We start from the raw sequence: 21788 nt of genomic DNA, 5'->3' as shown, positions 1-21788 counted from the left end.
GCTTTACAGCAAAAGCCTTGAAAGCAAAACTCAATCTGAAGGGCTTCTAATTTTTTCTATTTTGCAGTTGACTAAACAGCGTTTGGTGGATGCGGATGGAATCATTAACCCAAATGCTTTTTACATCTACCTGACAGCCTGGGTTAGCAATGACCCTGTGGCCTACGCAGCCTCACAAGCCAACATCCGGCCTCACCGCCCGGAGTGGGTCCACGACAAAGCAGACTATATGCCAGAAACAAGGCTGAGAAGTAAGTAACATTTCACCTTAATGTAATACAGTTTACACAAGTGCCACCACTCCTTCTTTCAAGAAGCAGTAACGCTGTAGTTGGCTGATGCTGCACAGGGCCTAGAAGCATGAGCAGGACAATATATTGTGTTACTCTGTAGTCTTGAGAGACCCATGCACCATTGTAAATGTGTCACCACTGCAGGGTTTTGTCATGTTAAAAAATGAGTTTTGTAACAGTTTAAAGCTCTAAAAACTTACAGTAAGCATTGCTTTTTAGTGTCAGCCGATACTTCTGGCAGTGAGAGAAACCCGGAGATTGCATGAAATTCCTGCCTATGTCATTCTGAAATTTCATCACTGAGATTGTATCACGTTTATCCTCTATTCTTCACACCTCAGGGATTTTTGTCAAGTTAGCTCATATGCTAAGCTACCAACACTGGTATGGTGTAAAAGCTGCTTAGGTAGGGGAGCAGTGCCATTCAGGGCCACTCACTGTTTTCCTGAGTACCAATGCCAGTTCGCATTTCTTTGCTTAAGCTTTGAATTTAGTGGGAGGATTGCTAGCTGAACGCTAGTGGGGAAGGAGAGAGGGCATATAGGGGAGGACTGCTGTGCTTGGAAATGTGACTGGGTAACCAGCTAGCCATGCTTCAGTGTATCCGAACCCTAGAGCTTTGTGGCAGCCAGCCAAGTCTTGGCTTAATGAAAATTTATGGTTGAGATTATAATAGGACAAATCATGTTTAGCAAGTCAACTGAATGACCCTGCAGGGTTTGGAACACACAACAGCAGTAACAAAATGCTTGTTGTTGAAGCTGTTTTTCCCTTGTCATACAGTAAGACTTAGCATTGTGCTCAAGAAGAAGTATGGAGAGTGTTGGTATGTCAGATTATTACAGGATAAAAAGTTACCTATTTTCGCAGTAAACGATTACTTCTATATTAGTTTTTTTCCCAGTCAGTTGCATCGGTAACAGAACTTGGATTTCTGAATCTGACTTTCAAAATATAAATTGGAAATCTTAAAAATTAACCAGCCTGATCAAGCATAATTTTTCTCTAGTTTTGCATCAGTGGATCTCAGTTAATCTCAGGAAAATGACCTTTGATTTCAAAGGAACTGCACTTGCTTAAAAGAAGAGCATATGGATGGAACGTTTAAGATGATGTGATCTTCTGCTTTATATTGATAGGGAATTTTGGCCAGGTATTCAGTAAAAAACACTACCTCATTGATGAGAATTAAATACATGTATTGAATGGTATCTGTTAAATTGTAAAGAATTGTTTGGGGACTCATGATGTAAACTGTTCATTCCATTGCACTGCATGATAAAATACAGTAATCTCCTGTACTGCTTCAGTTTTCACTTTATTGGGGAGTTTTTAAAATGCCATCTATTCCAAAGAAGTAGAATTTAAATTGAAAGCCTTTAAGCATTTTGCTGTGGAAAACAAAGTGTTGTATTAATTGTGTCCTCCTTGTATCTGCTTCTTTCCAAACACACATTTTAACACTGCTGTCCTTTTCTTAGTTCCAGCAGCTGAGCCCATAGAATATGCTCAGTTTCCTTTCTACCTCAACGGACTGCATGAAACTTCTGACTTTGTGGAGGCTATTGAGAAAGTGAGAGCTATCTGTAGTAACTACACCAGCCTGGGGATCACCAGCTACCCAAATGGTTACCCATTTCTGTTTTGGGAGCAGTACATTGGGCTTCGTCACTGGCTCCTTTTATCCATTAGTGTGGTTTTGGCTTGCACGTTTCTGGTGTGTGCCCTCTTCCTCCTAAACCCCTGGACAGCTGGGATCATTGTAAGTTTATTATAAGGGTCTTTGTTGAAGTCAAATTCCTTTCAGCATAGCTCTTGCTGTAGTCGGGAAGGTTTTGTTTATGTCTGGGCCTCTGGTGGAGTATGTATATTGCATCATTCATTATATATTTATTCAACTTGAGGGTGTAGGGTTCATGCTAAAGGTACAAACCTTAATAACCGTAATCCTTTGGCCACCTTTTTTGCGGCTTTAAAGGTTTCTTAGAAAGGTACATAAACTTTTGCCCTTGCTCAGATGAATGCTAACATGAGAAGTAAAGACACATAGGAATATTAAGGGCTTTATTAAATATTAATGCTATTTCTAATTTCTCCCCTTTTATCAGACACAGCTATTTTTCAAGGCAGTTGCTTGTGGCTAACTTGCCCATAAATTTTCCCACTGATTTCTGAATGCAGTCTTTCTGGAAAATCTGAAACGGTTAGGTTGTATGGTCGAGGAGAAAGAGCCATAAAATTATGAACTGAAGAGCGTACTCCTCCATGCTTTCTGCAAGGCACCATAAGCCTCTCAGTAAACATTCAAGTTAAATTGAATGATGATGTTCCTATGTTTAAATTCCATAAACTATTGTATGGTTTATAAAATGCCAGAACTAGAAAAGCCTAAAACAGTTACTAGTTTTTGTAGTGTACGTTTATATGACAGATATGTTAAAAGGTAAATGTTTAGTCTAGAATATTTTTCATAGCACTTAATCAAGCAATTTATGTTATTACTCTTGATTCATTAGCTTATAAAATCATTTATTGTAGTGCATACTTTTTTTCCTTGGAAAAGGTGTTTATTTTCAGAGTCCAGCATTGCTTTTATAAGTATGTCTATCTTTTTTTCCTGCTTGGCTTTAGCAACTTTTAAAGTTGATTCTACAGATTTCCTGCCCTCCTTTTTCCTCAATCTTTTTTTTTAGAAGGTAGACGGAAAAAAAACCTAAAAGCTTTCCCTTAAAGTGTTCACTGTGTCAATATCAATCCTTCCAAGTATCTTAATAGCTTAGAGCCCCTCTGTAACCTGAGATGCATCAGCTGATGATCGCATTCACTTTCTTCTGGGCTTTAAACGTACTCAAAAGTCATCCTCACTTATATTTGCAGTTCTACAAAAAGAATTCCAATACAGGTAGTTGAAAGTTACTTTTTATGGAACGATTGTTTGAGAAACAGGTGAAAAAGAGAAAAAGTATGTTTTGGGGGGTATTCGTGACAAGGAAGAATAAATTGTTTTTCAAATCACTGGTAAGTTGTAACCAATACAAAGTTGGTGCTTGGTCTGTTAAGTAGTTCTTAGGAGTATAATCTGAACTGGCCCTTTAGCAAGTCATTGCCACTGAGCACCACAAAACAAGGAAAAGCAGCTTGTCTTTGGGTATGTAGCATGGCTTTGAGGAGTATGTTTTATAGTCACCATGTTGTTTTGAAGTATCTTTCTCTTCATTTGTCAGCAGTATAAGATGGTACTAACAGCTGTTTGAAATCATCTAGGTGGTGGTGCTGGCTCTGATGACTGTGGAGCTGTTTGGCATGATGGGTCTAATTGGAATAAAGCTGAGTGCAGTGCCTGTGGTTATCCTGATTGCTTCTGTTGGCATTGGTGTGGAATTCACTGTTCATGTTGCTTTGGTAGGTAAAATCAGAAGAATTTTCAAAATATTTTAAAATAAAATGGTGGCAATGTTACGATCACAAATCCTTACACAGTCTCCTATATCAGTGACGTGATTCTTATAAGGAGACTGGTTACAAACAGTTTTGTGTGCTATTCAGTTTGTCCTGATAGTGCAGAGTTGATCTTAGTGAGGTAATTCCGAACTATTGAGTCGGTTTCCTAGGACACAAGAGGGGATACATTACCTGTAATATCAAGTTGCCTGAGCGATGCAAATATATAGACAAAGCGGAGCTCTTACTGCACCTGACTCTCCGGGTTCTTGCCTGCAGCCTCACTGTTGTCGCCTCATTGCATGTACGTTCTGTATCTAGTGGACGAGAAGCCTTTAAAGGAGATTTTCAAAATCACATATAGCGTCATTTGATCTCTGTGGACAACTAAAACTTTAATGTATTTAGATTAATTTTCCACTTGAAAAATTTGCACCTTCTTTTCAGAACCCATCAGCTATTAATAGTGGGCGCAAACGTGCAGTTTGTTAGAAAATGGTTTTCTGATGTGAGGAGGAGGAGCCAAGAAGGGGAAAAAGTGTGTTTTATATAAAGATTTTCAACATTTTTAAGGTCAAATGTCCAAATCTAGAGTGCACTTACTCACTCACCTTAGGCAACCTGATGTGCAAAAGTGTGTAGAAACAGCAGTGCGCTTCCAAGGGGGCAGTTTTGGGTGTTCAGGATAGGCAAAACTCATCTTGCTTTATCTGGTGACCAAGAATAAACGACTACTTTTCTGTGTTCACATTTGGCAATGTCAGCACTAATCTTTCCAACATTTTGCACACTCAGCATAAGTCATTTTCCTATAAGGCTATTCTAATTGATATTTCAGAATAGTTTAAGAATATCATTGGTTTCATGGATTTGAATTTCACTGTATTAAAAAGTAAGGAATGATGTGCTCAATATAATATAATTTAAGGGAGGAGATGCTTGTAGTCTACTAGAATCTCTAGTGCGTTAGTACTGTGGCAATCCAAAAAGAAGCGAAGGGACGGGACTGGAAGGTGGTGGTGGCATTGGATGGGAACGCAACAGGCCTCTTGGACTCAAAAGGAGGACTGGTAGATGGCTAAGAGGATCTGGTGACAGTGAAAAAGAGAGGAGAACCAACAGGGATCTTAGCACACTGGAGACAGCCAGTACTGGGAACACGTTACGTTGTAGATGATGTACAGAGTTGGGGCACAGAAAGTGGCAGGGCGGGAAGACTAATTTTGAGAAAAATTGTAGGGGTAGTAAGGTTAAAGAGGAGCAACTGGATACCTGATGTGGTGACATCTTTTTTTCCCCCTGCTGCTGTGGATAGTTAGGCTTTTGGAGGTAAACCTCTTTGCTAGGACTTGCAGTAGTTTAGGAACTGTCAGAAACTGATGTACAAAAGGAAGAAAGAAATTACACTTCCTTAGAATTGAAGATTTTGAACAGGAAAACTGGCATAAAAAAGGACAAAACACTTAGTTGTTTCTAAATAGGAAGAAACCAATATAATTTACAGAAGTTTTAAGTCAGTCACCTGTGGCTGAAGGTAAAATGCCAAGCAAATTGAAATACTGCAAGCAAACTAAAATACTGCATTTTTTTTCACATTGACTCTGGAGTGAAAAACTTTCAAACATGGGCTTTAAATAGAAGAATGCCTCGTAGACCTCAGATGATAGCAGCAGTACTGACTTTCACAGAACTTCCTGCATATAAACAGTCAAACCAGCATTGCATGAACAAAAAAGGCAATGCTGAAACTGTTGATACAGAACTTAATTGAACTTGTTCAAGAGTGATTCACGGTCCACTTGCGGCTCAGTTCTCTGTTATTGCTTGTGAATTGTGACTGCATTTTTTTAATTCTGCAAATAAATTCTGAATCACTAGTAGGCTCTTGTATTATGCATCCTTTAATCGCACACACATGCATATTTTTATGTAACTTGTTAATATGTTAATATGTGGATCAGATCCCATAGCTCCCATTCATGTGAGTTGTCTCATTGACAGCTGTGTTTACCCTGAGGGGGATTCTTTATCCACGTATGTATAGGAGAATGTAAAATGTAATTTTCCACAGACCACTTTTAATGGAGTACTAAGGATTAATAATAGATGGTTTGGTTACCTACAGAAGCGAAGACTAGGAATCTTACTCCACATGTGCCCATTTTTGGTCTGCTTGTCCCACCGGATAACAGCTTAATGTGTTGACTGATTTCATCCCAAATTTGTCAGCTAAGTGAAAATAACCCGCTAGAGGAGAGAGGCCTAAATTCCAGGCCCAAGAGGAAGATAACTGCTTGAGCTCATATCTTAACAGGCAGTAAAGAACTTGCCGAAGAGAGAGCCCTTATAAATCACAGGAAGATCATCAACCAGTTTCTTGTCGTCTTAAACCATTAAGCCATACAGAGGGAAGACATCGTACAAAACAGCAGCATTTGAGTGTTCTTGATACAGCTTGCTCACTAAGGAGTTGGAGGGAGAAAGACATTTCACTAGTCATGTCGTTGCTCAGGCACTGCTGTGCTCAGCACTGTTTCTACGTCAATTTTATATGTATAGGCCTACTAGCTTTGAAGCAGTAGAAGTTGCAAAAACATTTATTTTGAATGAAATGGAAGTGTTACAGTCATGGAAGCCGTGGGCCCATGAGAGTGAGAGGAGTAGCCCTGTAATTTTGACACCTGAAGTGCTTTCACTGGGAAATGAATTCTTTGCAGGTGGACATAAGCAAAGATGGAGACAAAAGCCTACTGATGCAAGCAGGTGTTGTTTCCAGAATTATTACTATGGTCTGGCTCTCTAATCAGTGCTTACTTTGGTTGGGACTTTAGCAGGAGCTGTGTGGTGTAACTGCAGAATCAGGCCTTCTCTTGAAGGTTAGCCAGCTATGGATACTTTCATAAACTGTAGTTTGAAGTAATTAACTGGTGAAAAACTGTGCATGCTATGAGAGAGGCTGTTTAGAAGGTCGTATGCATCTGTCTAATTAAATGGATTTCATTGCTTTACAGGCATTTTTAACTGCCATAGGAGACAGGAACCACAGGGCTGTCCTTGCATTGGAACACATGTTTGCACCAGTGCTGGATGGGGCCGTGTCCACTCTGCTTGGAGTGTTAATGCTTGCAGGATCAGAGTTTGATTTTATCGTCAGGTAAAGCATTTGTGTGTGTGTCTTGACTTTCCTTTTTAAAATAAAAATAAGTATGCTTTTAGTTTCTAGTCACTTTAGCATATCTGTCATTTTATTACTATGCATGGTGTGTCAAGCATGCTTACATCATGGTCCTGCTTTCCCTCTATTTTATTAACTCCTTTACATGCTAGGTGCAGTAGTGTTTCCATTGCTGGTATTAAAATCTGTTCCAGGAAAATCTGACACCCAGCATGAAAGCACACAAAAATGGCCCCCGTTAGCAAAGTTTGCTAATTCTCGGTTTGAGTCAGTTTAAAACATCTAGTATTGTCCAGTATTAGCTGGATTTGACCTTTAACCATTAGGTCCTTCAGACTTCTTGTATGCACAACAATTTGTGTGTGAAGAACATGTGAACCTATAATCATGCTGCAACTGTGCTGCAAGTGACTCTCTCTGGGCCTTCTTCTCTCTTTATTTGAGGTTTACAGCAATGTACAACAGGGAGAGGAAAAAAAGCCCTGTTTGGGAGCTGGGGAACCATAAGTATGAACACAGAACTCCATATTAAAATTTTGTAAAGCAAAGCCTGAAGGCCCTTCTGTTTAGAACTACAGGCAGACTGTTTCTTGTGAATTTAATTAAGAATGTGAATTCGTCAAGTAGGAGAGGAAAGTAAGTTTTCACTGAGGGGAATTTGAGAAGTGCAATGAAACAGATCCTATTCTGTTCCAAACAACCTGTGGAGCTCTGCAAAATGGCTAATCTTGGAAGTAACACAGGTTCTTTGTGGCACACTACAGCACTCAAAAAAAAGTAACCTAAGCCCTAAAATGGAACTGAGGCAGAAGTGGGCCAAATAAAAGTGCTGTGAAAGATGACTTAACTACTTAGTAGACATAAGCTGGATAGATGACTAGACTTAGCTGACATCTATTTGATGATGAGAACAACATGTCAGAGGCAGGAACTGAGAGAATGGCTGCTAAATCTCAGCAAGATTTTTTGTTTATGTATGAAACAGATTTGAAGAAAGCAGGCAGTTTGCAGTTAGACCTCTTGAAACCTACATGAGGATTATCACTATAGATATCGCATGTCCTGAAATAGAATTTGTGTTCTTTTCCCAAGTCAGTATTTTTTACTTTATTTTATTGGTATTGAAGAAATAAGGTGGAATTATTCTTCTAGGACCTGATCTTATAAGGACTGGAATACCTTGACATATAGGTTACTTATAGATTTAACCTAAATTTATAGGGGTACATTTGGTGTGCTACATTCCTACATAACAGACAAGATTTTGGCAAGCACATTTTTGTGTCAGCAAATGGAAGATTGTAGCAGCCCTTCACAGCAGTTTTGGATTGGATGTTCTCTCAGTTTATAGAATAAGCCTTTCAGCTTTTCAATTTATGTTATTTTACTTTTTTTTAGCCATCAGTTTCTCATTTTCTAGCACGATCTGACTTCAGTTTGCCTTGTTTAAAAAACAAAATGAAAAAACCTATGCGAGCCTGAGCATTGTTATAGTGGACGAAGATGATCCCAAACTTCCGGAAAGCAATAGCTTAGTCCAACAGTGTGGAAGATTAAGTAAATTAACAGACATTGTATACACCAAGTGGTCAGAGCTATAATCCTCCTGTTTATCCTAGCGTTAGATGGATGAGATGCAAATGTTCTTAATGTCTATTGTTGATCTCTGTCCCAGTATAAAGTTCTGGTGGTTTATGTTAGTAGAGTAGATTGGCTTGCTGATTTTTGCTAATGCAGATCAGAAATTCCCAAGTGTTTACAATAGCAGGATATTTGTAGTTTTACAGGAGTCTGATAGATTTGATAAGATGTGGAAACAGGGAGGCAGTAAGTTTTTTGCCAGCTAGACAATGTAATCAGCTGGCCCATTAGTGGCAAACTTGCTCTCCGTTCTTCTCCTTTGCCTTCTCCTCCAGGAATTTACCAAGACTGAGTCCTTGAAATCATTAGTTGCAATACAGCCTTAAGTTTAGTCTGAGCCCCAGCTGTGCCGAATACCAACTAGCAAGGCTTTCCTTTTACTGACAGGTTTACCTTGGAATTCATGAAGGATCCCAGACCTTAGCCCTCAGTGGTGGGAAAGGACAACCACTTGTGCACTTTCGTCTTTTTCCATAGTACTTCAGCCTTTATGTTTGAATTGGCTGACGCAAAACAAGAGTATTCAGAGATGCTAAATTGTTCAACAAAAGATTAGCCTGCAATGCAGCTCTGCTATTGTGGAGTGCTCTTACTCAGTACAATGCTGAAGCTTACTATAGAATGGGCAGCATTTTCTTTGCAGAAAGCGGGTTCCTGTGTTGTAAAAAGGTTGCAATTCGAGCTATTTGGTAAAACTGGAACTCACAGAATTCTAGGCGGAAAGTTGTGATTAATGAACAGCAAGGGAAACCCTTACCTGATACACTGGAGATTTAATTAGAGATTCTGCTGTGAGATGCAGAAGCATTTCACAGTGGATTAGCTGCTGGGAGAAGAGGGCTTCTTTTCCTTCTAGGCTAAATTGTTTAAATTCTACACCCTTCACTTCATTTGTTTGCTTCTGCTGGGTTTTCACTAATGGGGGCCCCTTTTCATTGTATTTGTGCTTTCAATCCATTCAGCTATTCACTGCACATTCCATATTTTTGTGTTTGTGTAACACATTCATAAATAACATTACATGCTTCCAGATTCTGGGAAATTAACAAATGTAATTTTTCTTCTTTCCTTTATCAACTAACACTTTGGGTTGTGGAATGTAGCTTCTCTAATTCAAAAGGTAAAAAACCCTATATATATATATGGAAAGTCATATAATTATTTAGTACAATGTTAGTAATATTTTAGATTCAATTTGTATATGTATTACTTTAACATATGTAGGAGTCATTTGTAATCTCTTATTTCCAACAGTATATGTGGCTATTCTCTCCCCCAAACACCTTAAACCCTATTTCAGGTATTTCTTTGCTGTTTTGGCAATCTTAACCATTCTGGGAGTTCTCAATGGATTGGTGTTGCTTCCTGTTCTTCTTTCATTCTTTGGACCGTACCCTGAGGTCAGTATAATTAATGGTGAATAGAAGAAATAATACTATATCTGCACCCCTGCCTGCATAGATCACACCCCCTCCACCTCTTTTTTTTTTTTTTTTTTTTTTTTTTTTTTTTTTTTTTTTAGAAAACGTTATTTATTCTCTTGGGAATTTTAGGTTTTAAGTGTCTTGCTCTAGTGTGGTTTTTTTTTTTAATCTTCATTAAAAAGTGCTGTTGGTTATGGAGTTGATATTCTTCTACTTAGATTTTAAATTCTGTTTTAACAAGTGGTGTTTTAGAGGGTGCAGTCGGCAACCTTGACACAAATGTAGGATTATGCTTTTAAAAGCATGATGTGATACGCAAACTAGTCTGTAAAATAAGGATTTTCCCCAATATTTTGCCAAAGACAGCTGGCTTTGTACACATACCTTCTTCTTTCCTATCTCACTGCCTCTGTTGCTTTCCTCAAAATATTTTAACCGAGCAGACCACCAGGAAGGCCTGTGTGGACCAACATACACCAGTGGTGGTCCACAGACCACACCTTGATACCCACAACTGGTCTGCCAGAGGGTCCTCCCCTGTCCAGTCACCCCTCCCTGCAGTATGCTTTCGGCTGCAGCAACATTTTTGATGGGTGGAAGGCTTCGCTTACATGTTGGTGACTTTACAGCATAAAGCCCAGGTCCAGCAAAAAAGGATTCATAGATAACAAATTTGTATTTGCTTGTTGATTATTCATTCCCTACTCTATAGTTAACACAATTACTGCATTACATAGGGCTATCTTTATCACGTTAGCAGAAACAGTGTGCTGTGCTTCCCATGTCTGTAACTATGTGTGTGTACAAGAACAAAACACAAAGTATGTATACGGCACTAGTAATATACTAAAATAATTAAGTATTTCTGAAATTAGTAAAACAATTTTGACAACAGTGTGTAATCACTTATATTCTTAGCAGTTTATATGACCTGTTCCTTACTCAAGCAATATATATGTGCATATATTATTACCACATATGTTGCTATTACGTGTGTGTCTGGTCTGTCTTTGCAAATGGACACTGGGGCTTACTAGACGTACACATTTGAGGTGATTCTGTGAAAAATCACTGTTAATGCATGCTGAAGCGGCACGGAAGTCCACATATTATACTTCTAAGTGCAAGTGCAGGCACACACACACATACGTGCCCTTCCTGAGACAACGATACCCAGAAGAATCTGTGTAATCCTATTTACATACATATCCAGAGATGGAGATCATGTCTCTTTCTCTTTCATTAATTTTTCAGTTCAGTATAGATGTGCATCAGAAGGCTGGTGCTAACATGGGTCTATTTGGCAGAAGAACATTTGTCAAGCACCGGTGATTAAAAGTGTTATGCTAATTGAATGTTACTGAATGCATTGTCATTATCAGGTTTCTCCAGCCAACGGACGAAACAGATTGCCCACACCGTCTCCCGAGCTGCCCCCCAGCATCGTGAGGTTTGCACTGCCACCTGGGCACACAAACAATGGGTCAGATTCCTCTGATTCGGAGTACAGCTCTCAAACCACAGTGTCTGGCATCAGTGAAGAGCTTCATCAGTATGAGGCCACCCAAGGCCCTGGGGCACCAGTCCATCAAGTAATAGTGGAGGCCACTGAGAATCCTGTCTTTGCGAGATCCACTGTAAGTAGCTTGCATATTGACTGGCAGGAGGGCAAGAAGAGTGTTTGGGGTTTTTTTTGTTTAAATCTGTTCATTTTTGTAGAAAGCTTTTTCATATTTCTGGCTGATGATGCTTTGTGACTTTGTGCCAAAACTTGTAAGAGGGAGTGAAGGCTTTCCTCATCCTCTCCTTTAGAATCAAGTTGGGGGTAAAATGATGGTACAAAAGCAGAGGTCTTTGGCATGTGTAATTGCTGTTATATCGTATTGGCACCAGCCACAAGAGAGAGCTCTCAGTCTGTCTGATGACTGTTTTCAGAGAGAACGGAGAGGCATTAAAAGATCCAGACTGCTTCCACACAGCTCTTTCTGGATCACCAGCTCATACACCTCTCTCTGACGGCACATTTTGGGGAGAAAGATGGATAGAGCCAGAAGAAAACAGTTTCAGGGTTGTACCAAATCTTAGGCCTGTTGCATCTTGCTAGTGGGTTGGCATAATTGCTATTTCAAAGGAAAGTGAAAAAGCTCTGTCTCCTACCCCTGCTGATGCTGCATGCTGAGCTGCAATGCGGATCTGTTTTTGTTCAGCAGAGGCCTAGAAATAGGTACAAGCACAGCCACATTTGAAGTTGGTCACGGTTTATTGACTGATGTGGCCGCTGCGCTTCACGCTTTTTACGGAAATCAGAAAACAGATTCCTCCAGTCTATACAACATCCTGTGTATGTACCCTGCATGGAATAGAGGCTTTTCCAAATGCCTGTGATTCTGCTTGTTGAATGAGTTAAGATCAAGTGATTGTCACCCATCCCTTTGATAAGATGGACCAGTATGTAGGGAGCTTACAATAATGTTTTCAGCTGTCATCCTGTGTTTTTCTGAAGGTATGCTTCCCATGTTTTAATAACTTAAGACAAAAACAATCTGGAAAAATCAACAGTTACCAGCCCCAGAACATTACCTTTGTAGAGTTAGAGCCAGGCCAGCGTTATTACAATTGTTCTCAGCATAAAATATAAGCAAGTGTAGTATTTGTTTGCCTTGCTTTGTCAGAGTCATAACCATGCATCTCTCTTTCAGGTGGTTCAGCCAGAGACAAGTAATCAGTCAAGTCCCAGATTACAATCAAATCCAGAGTCTGGCACACAGCAGGCATGGTGTCAGGGCAGACAACCCAAACGGGAAGTGCGGGAAGGGCTGCGACCACCTCCTTACCGCCCTCGCAGGGATGCTTTTGAAATTTCTACTGAAGGGCATTCAGGACCTAACAATAGGGATCGCTTGGGCCACAGGGCTCGTTCTCACAACATGAGAAACCCGGCGTTCGGCACTGTGGGTGCCATGGGACCATCGTACTGCCAGCCTATCACTACTGTGACTGCCTCAGCTTCAGTGACTGTTGCTGTCCACCCTGCAGTGCACAGCCACAGCCCTCGGGGAGGGAGCTTTCCATCCTACGAGGGATGCCATGAAGCTGACCAGGGGCCATTTGAGGACCCCCATGTGCCTTTTAATGTGCGGTGCGACAGACGAAATTCTAAAATAGAGGTTATAGAACTGCAAGATGTTGAATGTGAGGAAAGGATACCTGGCAACAGCTCACAGTAAGGTAGGTCTGTCTGCTGTAGCTGCAAGCTTTGGCCGTGCAGGCAATGGTGTGATCAAAAGAAAGGGGAAAGATAAAATTTCTCCAAGGTACGTTTCCTTCAGGTAGGTTTACTTATTGGTCCCTGATCATCTTAAATCCGCTGACTGTGAATGTAGTACATTTTGCACTAGAAATCAGATTGGGTAAGGCGGTACTTTCCGACACTGAGAAGCTGTAGTGGGTGCAGACATGAACCACTTCCAAGAGCCTTGCAAAGTGGATAAGTACATTGTACAATCCCAGTTTACCAGATGAGGAAAATGAAGCTGGGATGTTGTGTAATGTCTTCAAAGTGGTGCAGCTGCGCTCACTGTTGATAGGTCCTGCCTTCTGATCCTGAATCAGGCACGCTCTAGAACATCATACAGAATGACATTGCCTGGGAGAGTGTAAAACTGACAGCTACTTTAAGAGTTGTTCTCTTTTGAAGAAAACTCTGGAAAAGAAGTCTCTAGTGAGGACTGAATCCCTCTGCTAGATGCACCCAGCGAGAGGTGGGAAGACCCCACCGTGCCTAGGTGCGCTGCTGCATGGCGAAGCGTCCTCTGTGCTCTGGGGGGCATTCAGAGACCCACCCAGCAAACTTGCACGCTGGAGGAATCCGTGGGCCGGTCTCTCCCTTGCCAGGGGCAGCTGCAGCGCCTGTCGCAGATTTGCGTAGGGTAGAGCTGACTTAGCAAGGCATTTGATGTGTTCCTCTGAAACAACATATACACTCATGAACTTGATGCCTAAGGCATGTCTTCGGGCTGGCAAGAGAAGGTCACAGGAAACAGTGCCGTTTAGAACAGACGGGATATTTCAGCAGATGCTTGGGGAAGAATAAACCTGTTAATTTGCTTGAAAATTTTCCATTGATTTTATAGGGAATACTTCGAAGGGGAGAAATAAATTGATTTTTTACCCTAAAAGCTTTTTGGTGATTGTGCCTGAAAAAACATTTCTCACTATTTTAATTCTGTTTTTCTCTTTTGGGGGAAAGAGGTAGCGTTAAAAATAGTTGCTTAGCAGTGGATCCCTATTTTCGCTCTTTGTTTTCCGAGCTTTTCAGTGACAAGACGCTACTTCGACCAGAGCAAGCCACTTCATTTCGGTTGTAGAGCGACATTGCAGGTGTGCACGCGCACACACAGAGTGTTGATGGAAATTTTTTGATGACTTGTAGTAAAATCACCTTCTGATTTATAAAATGTCTCTCCAAACATCTCAAAGTACAAGTAGACATAAATTCTTTTAGCCTCACAGTCTACAAATATGGTAAGCAATAGTATCCTTAGAATAAGGAAATACTTGGGCTCAGCTTTTTGGGGCTGAACCGCGTGGTAGTATGAGATTCTTAACTGTGCGTAGTATTTGATGTAGCGTATTTTTCCTTGAAGTGTTCATTGGTTTTGACAGAATTTGTCGCCGGTTTCTAAAGCTGGGAACTCGGAAATTAAAGCGTCTGCATTTTTTTAATTGGCATCAGTATTTCTTTACTGGGAAGTTCATGACTGAGATGAAAGCAGAGCCGATGTTTCCTGACTGCTAACTGTAACCCCAAGAATCATGAAATGAGCTTTGGATTAGCTTGATGTGTTTGTTTTTCTTGAAGTGTAGTGACTGTTTGTTTTCCTTCTCTCTTTATTTGTAAAGGGTAATAACTGAAGCAAAGAAGAGGCCAAAGATGGAAAACTGTATTTCCAGAACTGCTTGAAGAGAAGAACTGCTTGAAGTTGTAGAAAAGGACATGCTGCATCAGGACAACAGTTCACTGTTACTGTAACCTATTGTATTATTTTGTTAAATATTTCTTTTAAGTATTTAAAAGATGTACACATATGTAATATACAAAAGAACAATGTAAAGTAGTATAATCTGGAGTCATTTGCCCTTTGGCAATAGAATGGGGACAATATTGTGTGCGTTTTGTACTTTTGGTACATTGATCTCTGTGCCACAACTAAGCTTAATCTAGTTCTAAATTTCAGCATAAGTTGCTGCTGCTTAAATATTTTATAATTTACTTGTATAATTCTATGCAAATATTGCTTATGTAATAGGATTTTTTTTAAAGGTACATGTCTGTTTAAAATATTTTAAATTTGCGTATCACAACCCTGTGGTAGTATGAAATGTTACTGTTAACTTTCAAACACGCTATGCGTGATAATTTTTAAAATAAGCAGATATGAAGAAAAGCAAGTTAATCTGGGAGGCTTAAATAGATTTAGCTATGTGCAGGTTTTGTTTTGCTGTGTGTATCCACATGTGCATCTGGAAGCATGCATGCTTCTGTGTGCATGTTCCTGGTGTGCTGTAGTTTCTCTTTTACTGTATGGTAACACTTTGTGGGCTTATAAACCCACTGATGCTGATGCGAGTCTGGCTTTCCCTGGTAGTAGGCACTAGAGAAAACTTCATTGGTGTTTACCAGTATATACCATAGAGTGCCATCATCAAAGGCCCGGCTAAAATAGAAGAAAACAGGGAGTTGATGTTTGGGGTTGTGATTCAGTTTCCCACAGCCTTAATGAGTTGGTTCACATGACTTTGGTCAAGTCCCTTAAATGCTCCATGCCTCAGTTTCTCATTCTGTAAAATGGGTGTAATTACACTTACCTACCTCCCAGGAATGTCATGAGGCTTAATTCATGTAGTGCTTTGAGGTTTTGTTTTGGTTTTGTTTTTGCAAAAGGTGCCAGGTAAGTGCAAACACTATAACCATTATTTTTTCACTTCCAAAGGTGCTGAATATTGAGAGGTGCTGGTGGTTATAGAAATTCACTGAGCATATGCCTTATTTTGATATGAATACTGTTAACTAGGAGTGGCATTAGAAGCTGGATAATTGAGTTGTTTGATGGTGAGCCACAGCTTAGCTGTGTCCTTACAGCATTGAAAGCAGTATCTTTGGTCACCTTATTTGCATGGCAGGAAGTTAATAGTAAGTGATAGAAGTCAAATGGAAGGATAAAAAAGATTATTTTCACTTTTAAAATATAAATGGCTTTCAGATGGGTCCAGGACTGTAATGACACGTAGGGCCTGAGATGTTCTTTTCTCTATTGTTTGTGTTTTCCCATGCTGCATTGGCACTTTTAATTAAAACAGCTAAACTGGGATCTCTTTGTGAAACTAATTTAGCTTTTTGTATTATTATTATTTTTAAACTAAAGGGGGATTGATGCAGGTGAAGGGTCTGAAAAAACACTACAATCTGTGTACCAGTTGGAAACAAACTAAGAAAGGAGAACCTTAACTTTAAATAACAGAAGTTTTCATTCTCTCTGTCTTTGTCTCATCTTTTTTTCTGCCCTTCCCCAAGCTGTTTTTTAGAGCAGGTAGATGTTCAATTGCGTATTCAGAGCCAAATACACACAGTCAGTTTCTAAACACAGCAGTGGTGAGGCTTTTCTTTAAGTATGATGCCTGAACAGCAGTGGCCAACTTTTGGATGGGAAAGTGTTTTTCTCCAGTGGCTTCAGGGAGTCTATCTTTGCCCGCAGACCTTGCCAGCATAACTAATGGGGATAATTAGAATGCACAAATTTCCATGTCTTTTTTGCTCACTTGAAAACACTTTGATATGAGGCACTTGTTTACAGATGTCCAATGTGAACGCTCGAAGAGCAGGTGGCGAGAGCCTGGTGTCATTCCCGTGCTACATAAGCTACTGTTTTGATGCACACTAAGGGTTAATGTCGCAACTGCCTACTGGTCCAGTTCACTGTCTAACATGAGAACTCTTAATGACAAAAAGTCGAAGGGCCCCAATTTAGCACTAGCAGCATAGTGACCTCAGATCATACAAACTCTGCAACAAAACTGTATGATACTAATTGGAAGCTGCCTTCGACCGCCAAGCATGTGCGCTCCCGTGTCAGAGGTCGGCAGGGCTCCCACTGGCACCGCTGCAGGCTGCCTTGCTCCCTCCTCTTCCCTGGGAGGAAAGGGGGCCAGGGCGAGCTGTGGCGTGTCCCACCTGCCCCTGCCCAGGTCCTCTGGCGTGCTTGTGTGTGGGTGAGCTGTCTGCTGCTTCGTGCGCAGTGTAGACCTTCTTGTCCGATAGTCACATTGGCAAAGGGAGAACTCAGTGGCTGGCAACATTTGTTTTGGTTTTGTTTTTTTAACTTTTTTAATCATGGGTGATATTTATATTTTTGTATCATAAGAATGTTTTCTTACAGTATTTGTCATGCCAGTTTATAACAAACAAGATGCAGGGATTTTATTTCCATTGGAAACACTATTACAGCTATGTTTTTACTGTTTAATGGTTTTTTATTTGTATAGAGTGCTTACTAATTTTAAATAGGAAAGAGTATATAACATTTACATTAAGGACTCATTGTAGCTTTTAGCATAAGGAGTTAAAAGGAAAAAAAATATTCAAACTGGGTCTCATTGCCTGCCTGTTCTGGTAGGAGTGGGTTTGTGTCATTTCAGTTACAAAGATAAAATTATGCCATATAATTTATTTATATGAAAATTTATTTTTGTAGTGTACATAGTAGCCATCAAGTCTTTTGACAGAAGTATATTTTTAAAGAGTTTATATGTAATGATGATACCATTATGTTTTGGAACACTGCTGAGATACGATTACGGTGCACACCTTTCCTTGTAAACCCCCTGGCAGAAAAGAAAGTGTTTAACAGTGTTAAGAGAGAAAGAGAGTGTGAATATTCATACGATTCTGAATTGTCTTTTAGTTACCATTTGTGATCTAGTGTGGTTCTCATTTTAAACTTTGAATGGAAATTGTACAAACTCTCTAAATATTAATGTTCAAACACTGATAGACATTCTAACATGAATAAAAAAATACTATAACTTACTGGTTACGGATTTGGTTGTTTATGAGACCGCTTCTTCATTCTGGTCATAGAATACTGTGGGTCAGCTGTGCAGATACAGCCATGCAGTCACTCTGATTTGGGGCATGAATTTGGGATGTTTCAATATTCAGGATGTTGTGGAGATCCAGATTTGCCCATTTTGGAGCAGGAGCCAACTCTAAAATTCTGTCTACATGGTAACACACTGGTGCTTGTCTGCTGATTCCGCTACCCTTGTTGTGTCTCGGGCGTGGGTTTAGGACTGGATTATAGCTTTCGTTCTCACTCTGAATGAAACATTCCATGTAGACTTTGAACCCTTGGGTGAAGCAGTTTACGTATGGGTTATTTCTGCGTAGAAGTCAGGGGAAATTCTTCATCTTTTTCCATCTCTATCATTGCTCCCTAAATTGGATTAGAGAAGTAGACCGTTCTTCTCACTATGTGGAACAAAAAACAAATGAATGTGGAGTTCTGAAAATTACTAGTGCTCCTTAAGAAGGGAGGCCCTTGAGAAAACTCCTTCCAGGAAGCGTGCTAGTGACCGCGTGCCAGGGTGCAGGTCCCAGTGCCCTGCGCAAGCGCTGCGTGGGAAGGAGTGGAGGATACTGTGGGCAGCACGGTGAGGGCTGTAAGTAGCAACACCTGTCTGAACTCACGGACATCATAAACCTCAGTGTATTTTGTCCTGTGCAAACGCAGTCTGCTGAGCATCTACCAAAGCACCATGGAGCCATCAATCCTTTACTTTATCCTATAACCCTTAGATGATTTTGTCATGAGTCTTCTAATTTTCTCATAAACAAAAAGCCTGAACATGTCTTAGGATAATTTATAATCCAGCCTTTTCATGGTTGGAGGAAATACAAATACAAATACAGCTTTTTATTCTACGTTTTCTGGGAGTTTATACCAGAAAAGAGAAAAATACAGGTAAAAAGGGTGGGTTTTTTGCTACTGAAAATGCTGTCCTTCAGATCCTCAGGACTAGCCAGTGAGTCACGTTGCAGATTTGGCCTTAGTGGGTTACAGCCCATGAGAACAGTGGTCGTTAAAGTCTCCTGTTAGCTCAGTTCATTGACTGTCTTTTGTGCCCAGCCATCCATGGGAGCAGCTCCATTTGCAGGACTGGAAACCATATGAATAAATCAATGCATTCTGACAGTCAGAACACAGGATTTTTTCTTTAAAAACTCAATTTTGCGTCAATGATAGCTATTTACCTTACATTACTTGTCATGTTTAGATTCCTTATGAATGGCTGGTTTTGCTGTCAGTCTTACTAACCTCAGGTAAGACCTTAATCAGATTTTTGTCAAGAGATTGGTCATATTTATTCAGGCCTTAAGTAAACGTGGCCAAATTTTTGTTGGCATAATGCATGTATTTAACAGCTTCAGGAATGCTGCATGCTGCTAAACTGCAGCAGCACTGATGTATGAACAGGTGTTGGATTTTTGTTAACTTTCACTCCCAATGAGCATTTGAGGCACCGACTGTTTATATCTGAAAACCGCCATTGCCAAATTGTAATTACTTTTAATGGCTGCTGCAAGTAATGAGAACAATTACTACTTCCCTACTCCATTTAATCATTCCTGTCCTTTTTGTTGCAGACATGTTGAACCTTACGGCTGGAACAGGATGCATGCCAGGAAACTGCACTACCCAGCCCGAGTGGCTTAAAAAAATACATGCCCAGTTTAACTTTACATGGTTAATTGCAGCTAGTTAATCACAAAAATGAAGCAGTACTGCTGCTTTGACGAAAAAGATTAATTTATATCCTGGCATACTTGGTACTGTAAAAATCATTCTGCCCCTTGTGGATACGATGTAAGCAAAAGAGATCTCTACCTGAGATTTGTGGTGGTTTGCAGTGGTGTCCAGGCCACTTACCACCCTACAATAGCTTTTCTTAGCAACATTTCCACCCTCATTTTTAACAGCTGTAACTGCACTAGTGTTTCTGCTGCCATGGCAGCTGTACCTCCTTGCCACTGGTGTAGCCTTACCCTTAGGCTGCAATGGGAAAGAATTTATCTCGCTTGGGTTAATGAATGTGCTATAACTCAGCTTGCCGTAAGCAGCATGGCACACTCTGTTTTGCTAATCAGAGCATCCTCCCAGGCTCTTCTCCAGGCTTAACTCAAGCTGCCAGTCAGGACCTGCTGCATCTCCGAGTCGGCTAATTTGAATTAGGACCTCAACACATTCACACGGTGGAGAAACACTTTTGCACAACAGAGCACAAAACCCCGTGGCCTTTCTGGCTGGTCTTTCCATCCCTTGAGCTCACACCTTTGCAGTGGGGCTGAGTTTGCAGGTCCCCAGCTGCCTATGGACGCTGCAGCCATGTGAAACCTGCTGGGTAGCAAGGCTCTAAGACGTGGCTGGGAAGGAGGAGGGCTGGAAGCTGAAGGTTGGAAACTGCTTCCCAGGCAAGGGAGGGCTCCACCTCGGTTGAAGAGGAAGGGCTGGGATGCAGGGGCCAGGCTTCATGCATGGGTGCGTTGAATAGGTGGGTTTCCCCATCTGTTGAGGGGTAAAGACCCCTGAAGTGTTTGAAAAGTGATTTTGCAGAAGCGAGAGTCCCTGGGTGCTCTGGAAGAGGGAGAGCTCCACCGTCTGATTTAGGAGACCCAAAATGGTATTGCAAATGTATTTCAACACCTAGGTAAGACTGATATTACTGTTTCTGGTTGTGTCCGGTCTAGCAACCCTGGATTTTCTGTTCTGAAATTTATCTTGGGGAATAGACTTGTATGGAGGAATATCTAGATAGCCAAAGAGAAGGGAAGGGAAAGGGATTAAACAAGAACTATTTGGTAACTAGAAAGGACTCAAAGGAAGAGTATTATTGTGCTTCGTTTTCCCAGCTTATGCTATTTTGTTGAAGGGAGATCTTTTCTCTTCCTCTCCCTTGTGGCAGATGTGTCTTGCACAGAAGACAAGAGGTTGTACCTCTCTGGTTTGCCAGATCTTGGTAGGGCTCTCAAGTGGGAGGCTTCCTTTAGGAGAACCTGTCACCACAGAATGCTGCTCGTGCACTACGGAGGCTTTATTGGAAGTATATGTGACTCCGCGCATCGCCAAACGTGGGTGACATGACCTTTGAGATGGCTGGATTTAATCCTGAGGTTAAAATGCCTATTTACCCTTTCTTAGTTACTGAACATATAACCCATACATAATTAGTTTACCCCTCTGAGCCAAATGGTTATTTCTTCTCATCAAACAAGGTACCAGCTATTTTATTAGTTGTTAAGACTAATAAAGGTAAAAGATAGTATTTCTACCCAGTAGAATAACTGGACCGAATAGGAAATTCACCACTTTCACCCCAAATATCTAGCATTTGCTGGAAAAGAATTCAAACCTTCTTTCACTTTATTGCTTCCCTATTATGCAGTCATTTAAAGTAGGTTAGTTATTTTTAACTTAAAAGCATTTACTTACTTTATTTACTTTAACTTAAGAGCCAATGTAATATGCTTCTGTACCATTTTGTAACATTTCAGAAGACATGATAGGTTCAACGTTAAATGGTTGTGAAGAGTAAGGGATGGTGTTACTGTACAGCTACACTTATGCAATTTGTCAGGTGACATCTGAGACACAGCTAAAACTTTTCATTTTGGAGTGAGTAGTATAGAGCTTTCTACCTGGCATAAAGGGCAGGGGGAGGCTTTTTTTGTTCACTTTTTTGTCTTCTCAAAATCTGAAA

General features: G+C 40.5%; 1 protein-coding gene across 4 annotated transcripts in view; it reads left to right on the top strand.

The window, feature by feature from the left end:
* PTCH1 (patched 1) overlaps positions 1 to 18060 on the top strand; it is a 74720-nt gene extending 56660 nt beyond the window's left edge. For all 4 annotated transcript variants that reach the window (XM_027808425.2, XM_027808426.2, XM_005441379.4 and 1 more), the window contains 8 exons: positions 68 to 251; positions 1775 to 2055; positions 3558 to 3695; positions 6746 to 6888; positions 9851 to 9950; positions 11357 to 11611; positions 12674 to 13202; positions 14877 to 18060. In XM_027808425.2, the coding sequence (XP_027664226.1) occupies positions 68 to 251; positions 1775 to 2055; positions 3558 to 3695; positions 6746 to 6888; positions 9851 to 9950; positions 11357 to 11611; positions 12674 to 13201 (1629 nt within the window). In that variant the 3' untranslated portion in view covers position 13202; positions 14877 to 18060. The remainder of the gene's footprint in view (positions 1 to 67; positions 252 to 1774; positions 2056 to 3557; positions 3696 to 6745; positions 6889 to 9850; positions 9951 to 11356; positions 11612 to 12673; positions 13203 to 14876) is intronic.
* The last annotated feature ends 3728 nt before the right edge of the window (positions 18061 to 21788 follow it).

The sequence above is a fragment of the Falco cherrug genome, chromosome Z, assembly GCF_023634085.1.
Source record: "Falco cherrug isolate bFalChe1 chromosome Z, bFalChe1.pri, whole genome shotgun sequence".
Taxonomy (NCBI): domain Eukaryota; kingdom Metazoa; phylum Chordata; class Aves; order Falconiformes; family Falconidae; genus Falco; species Falco cherrug.
This window is presented reverse-complemented; position numbering and strand designations above follow the sequence as displayed.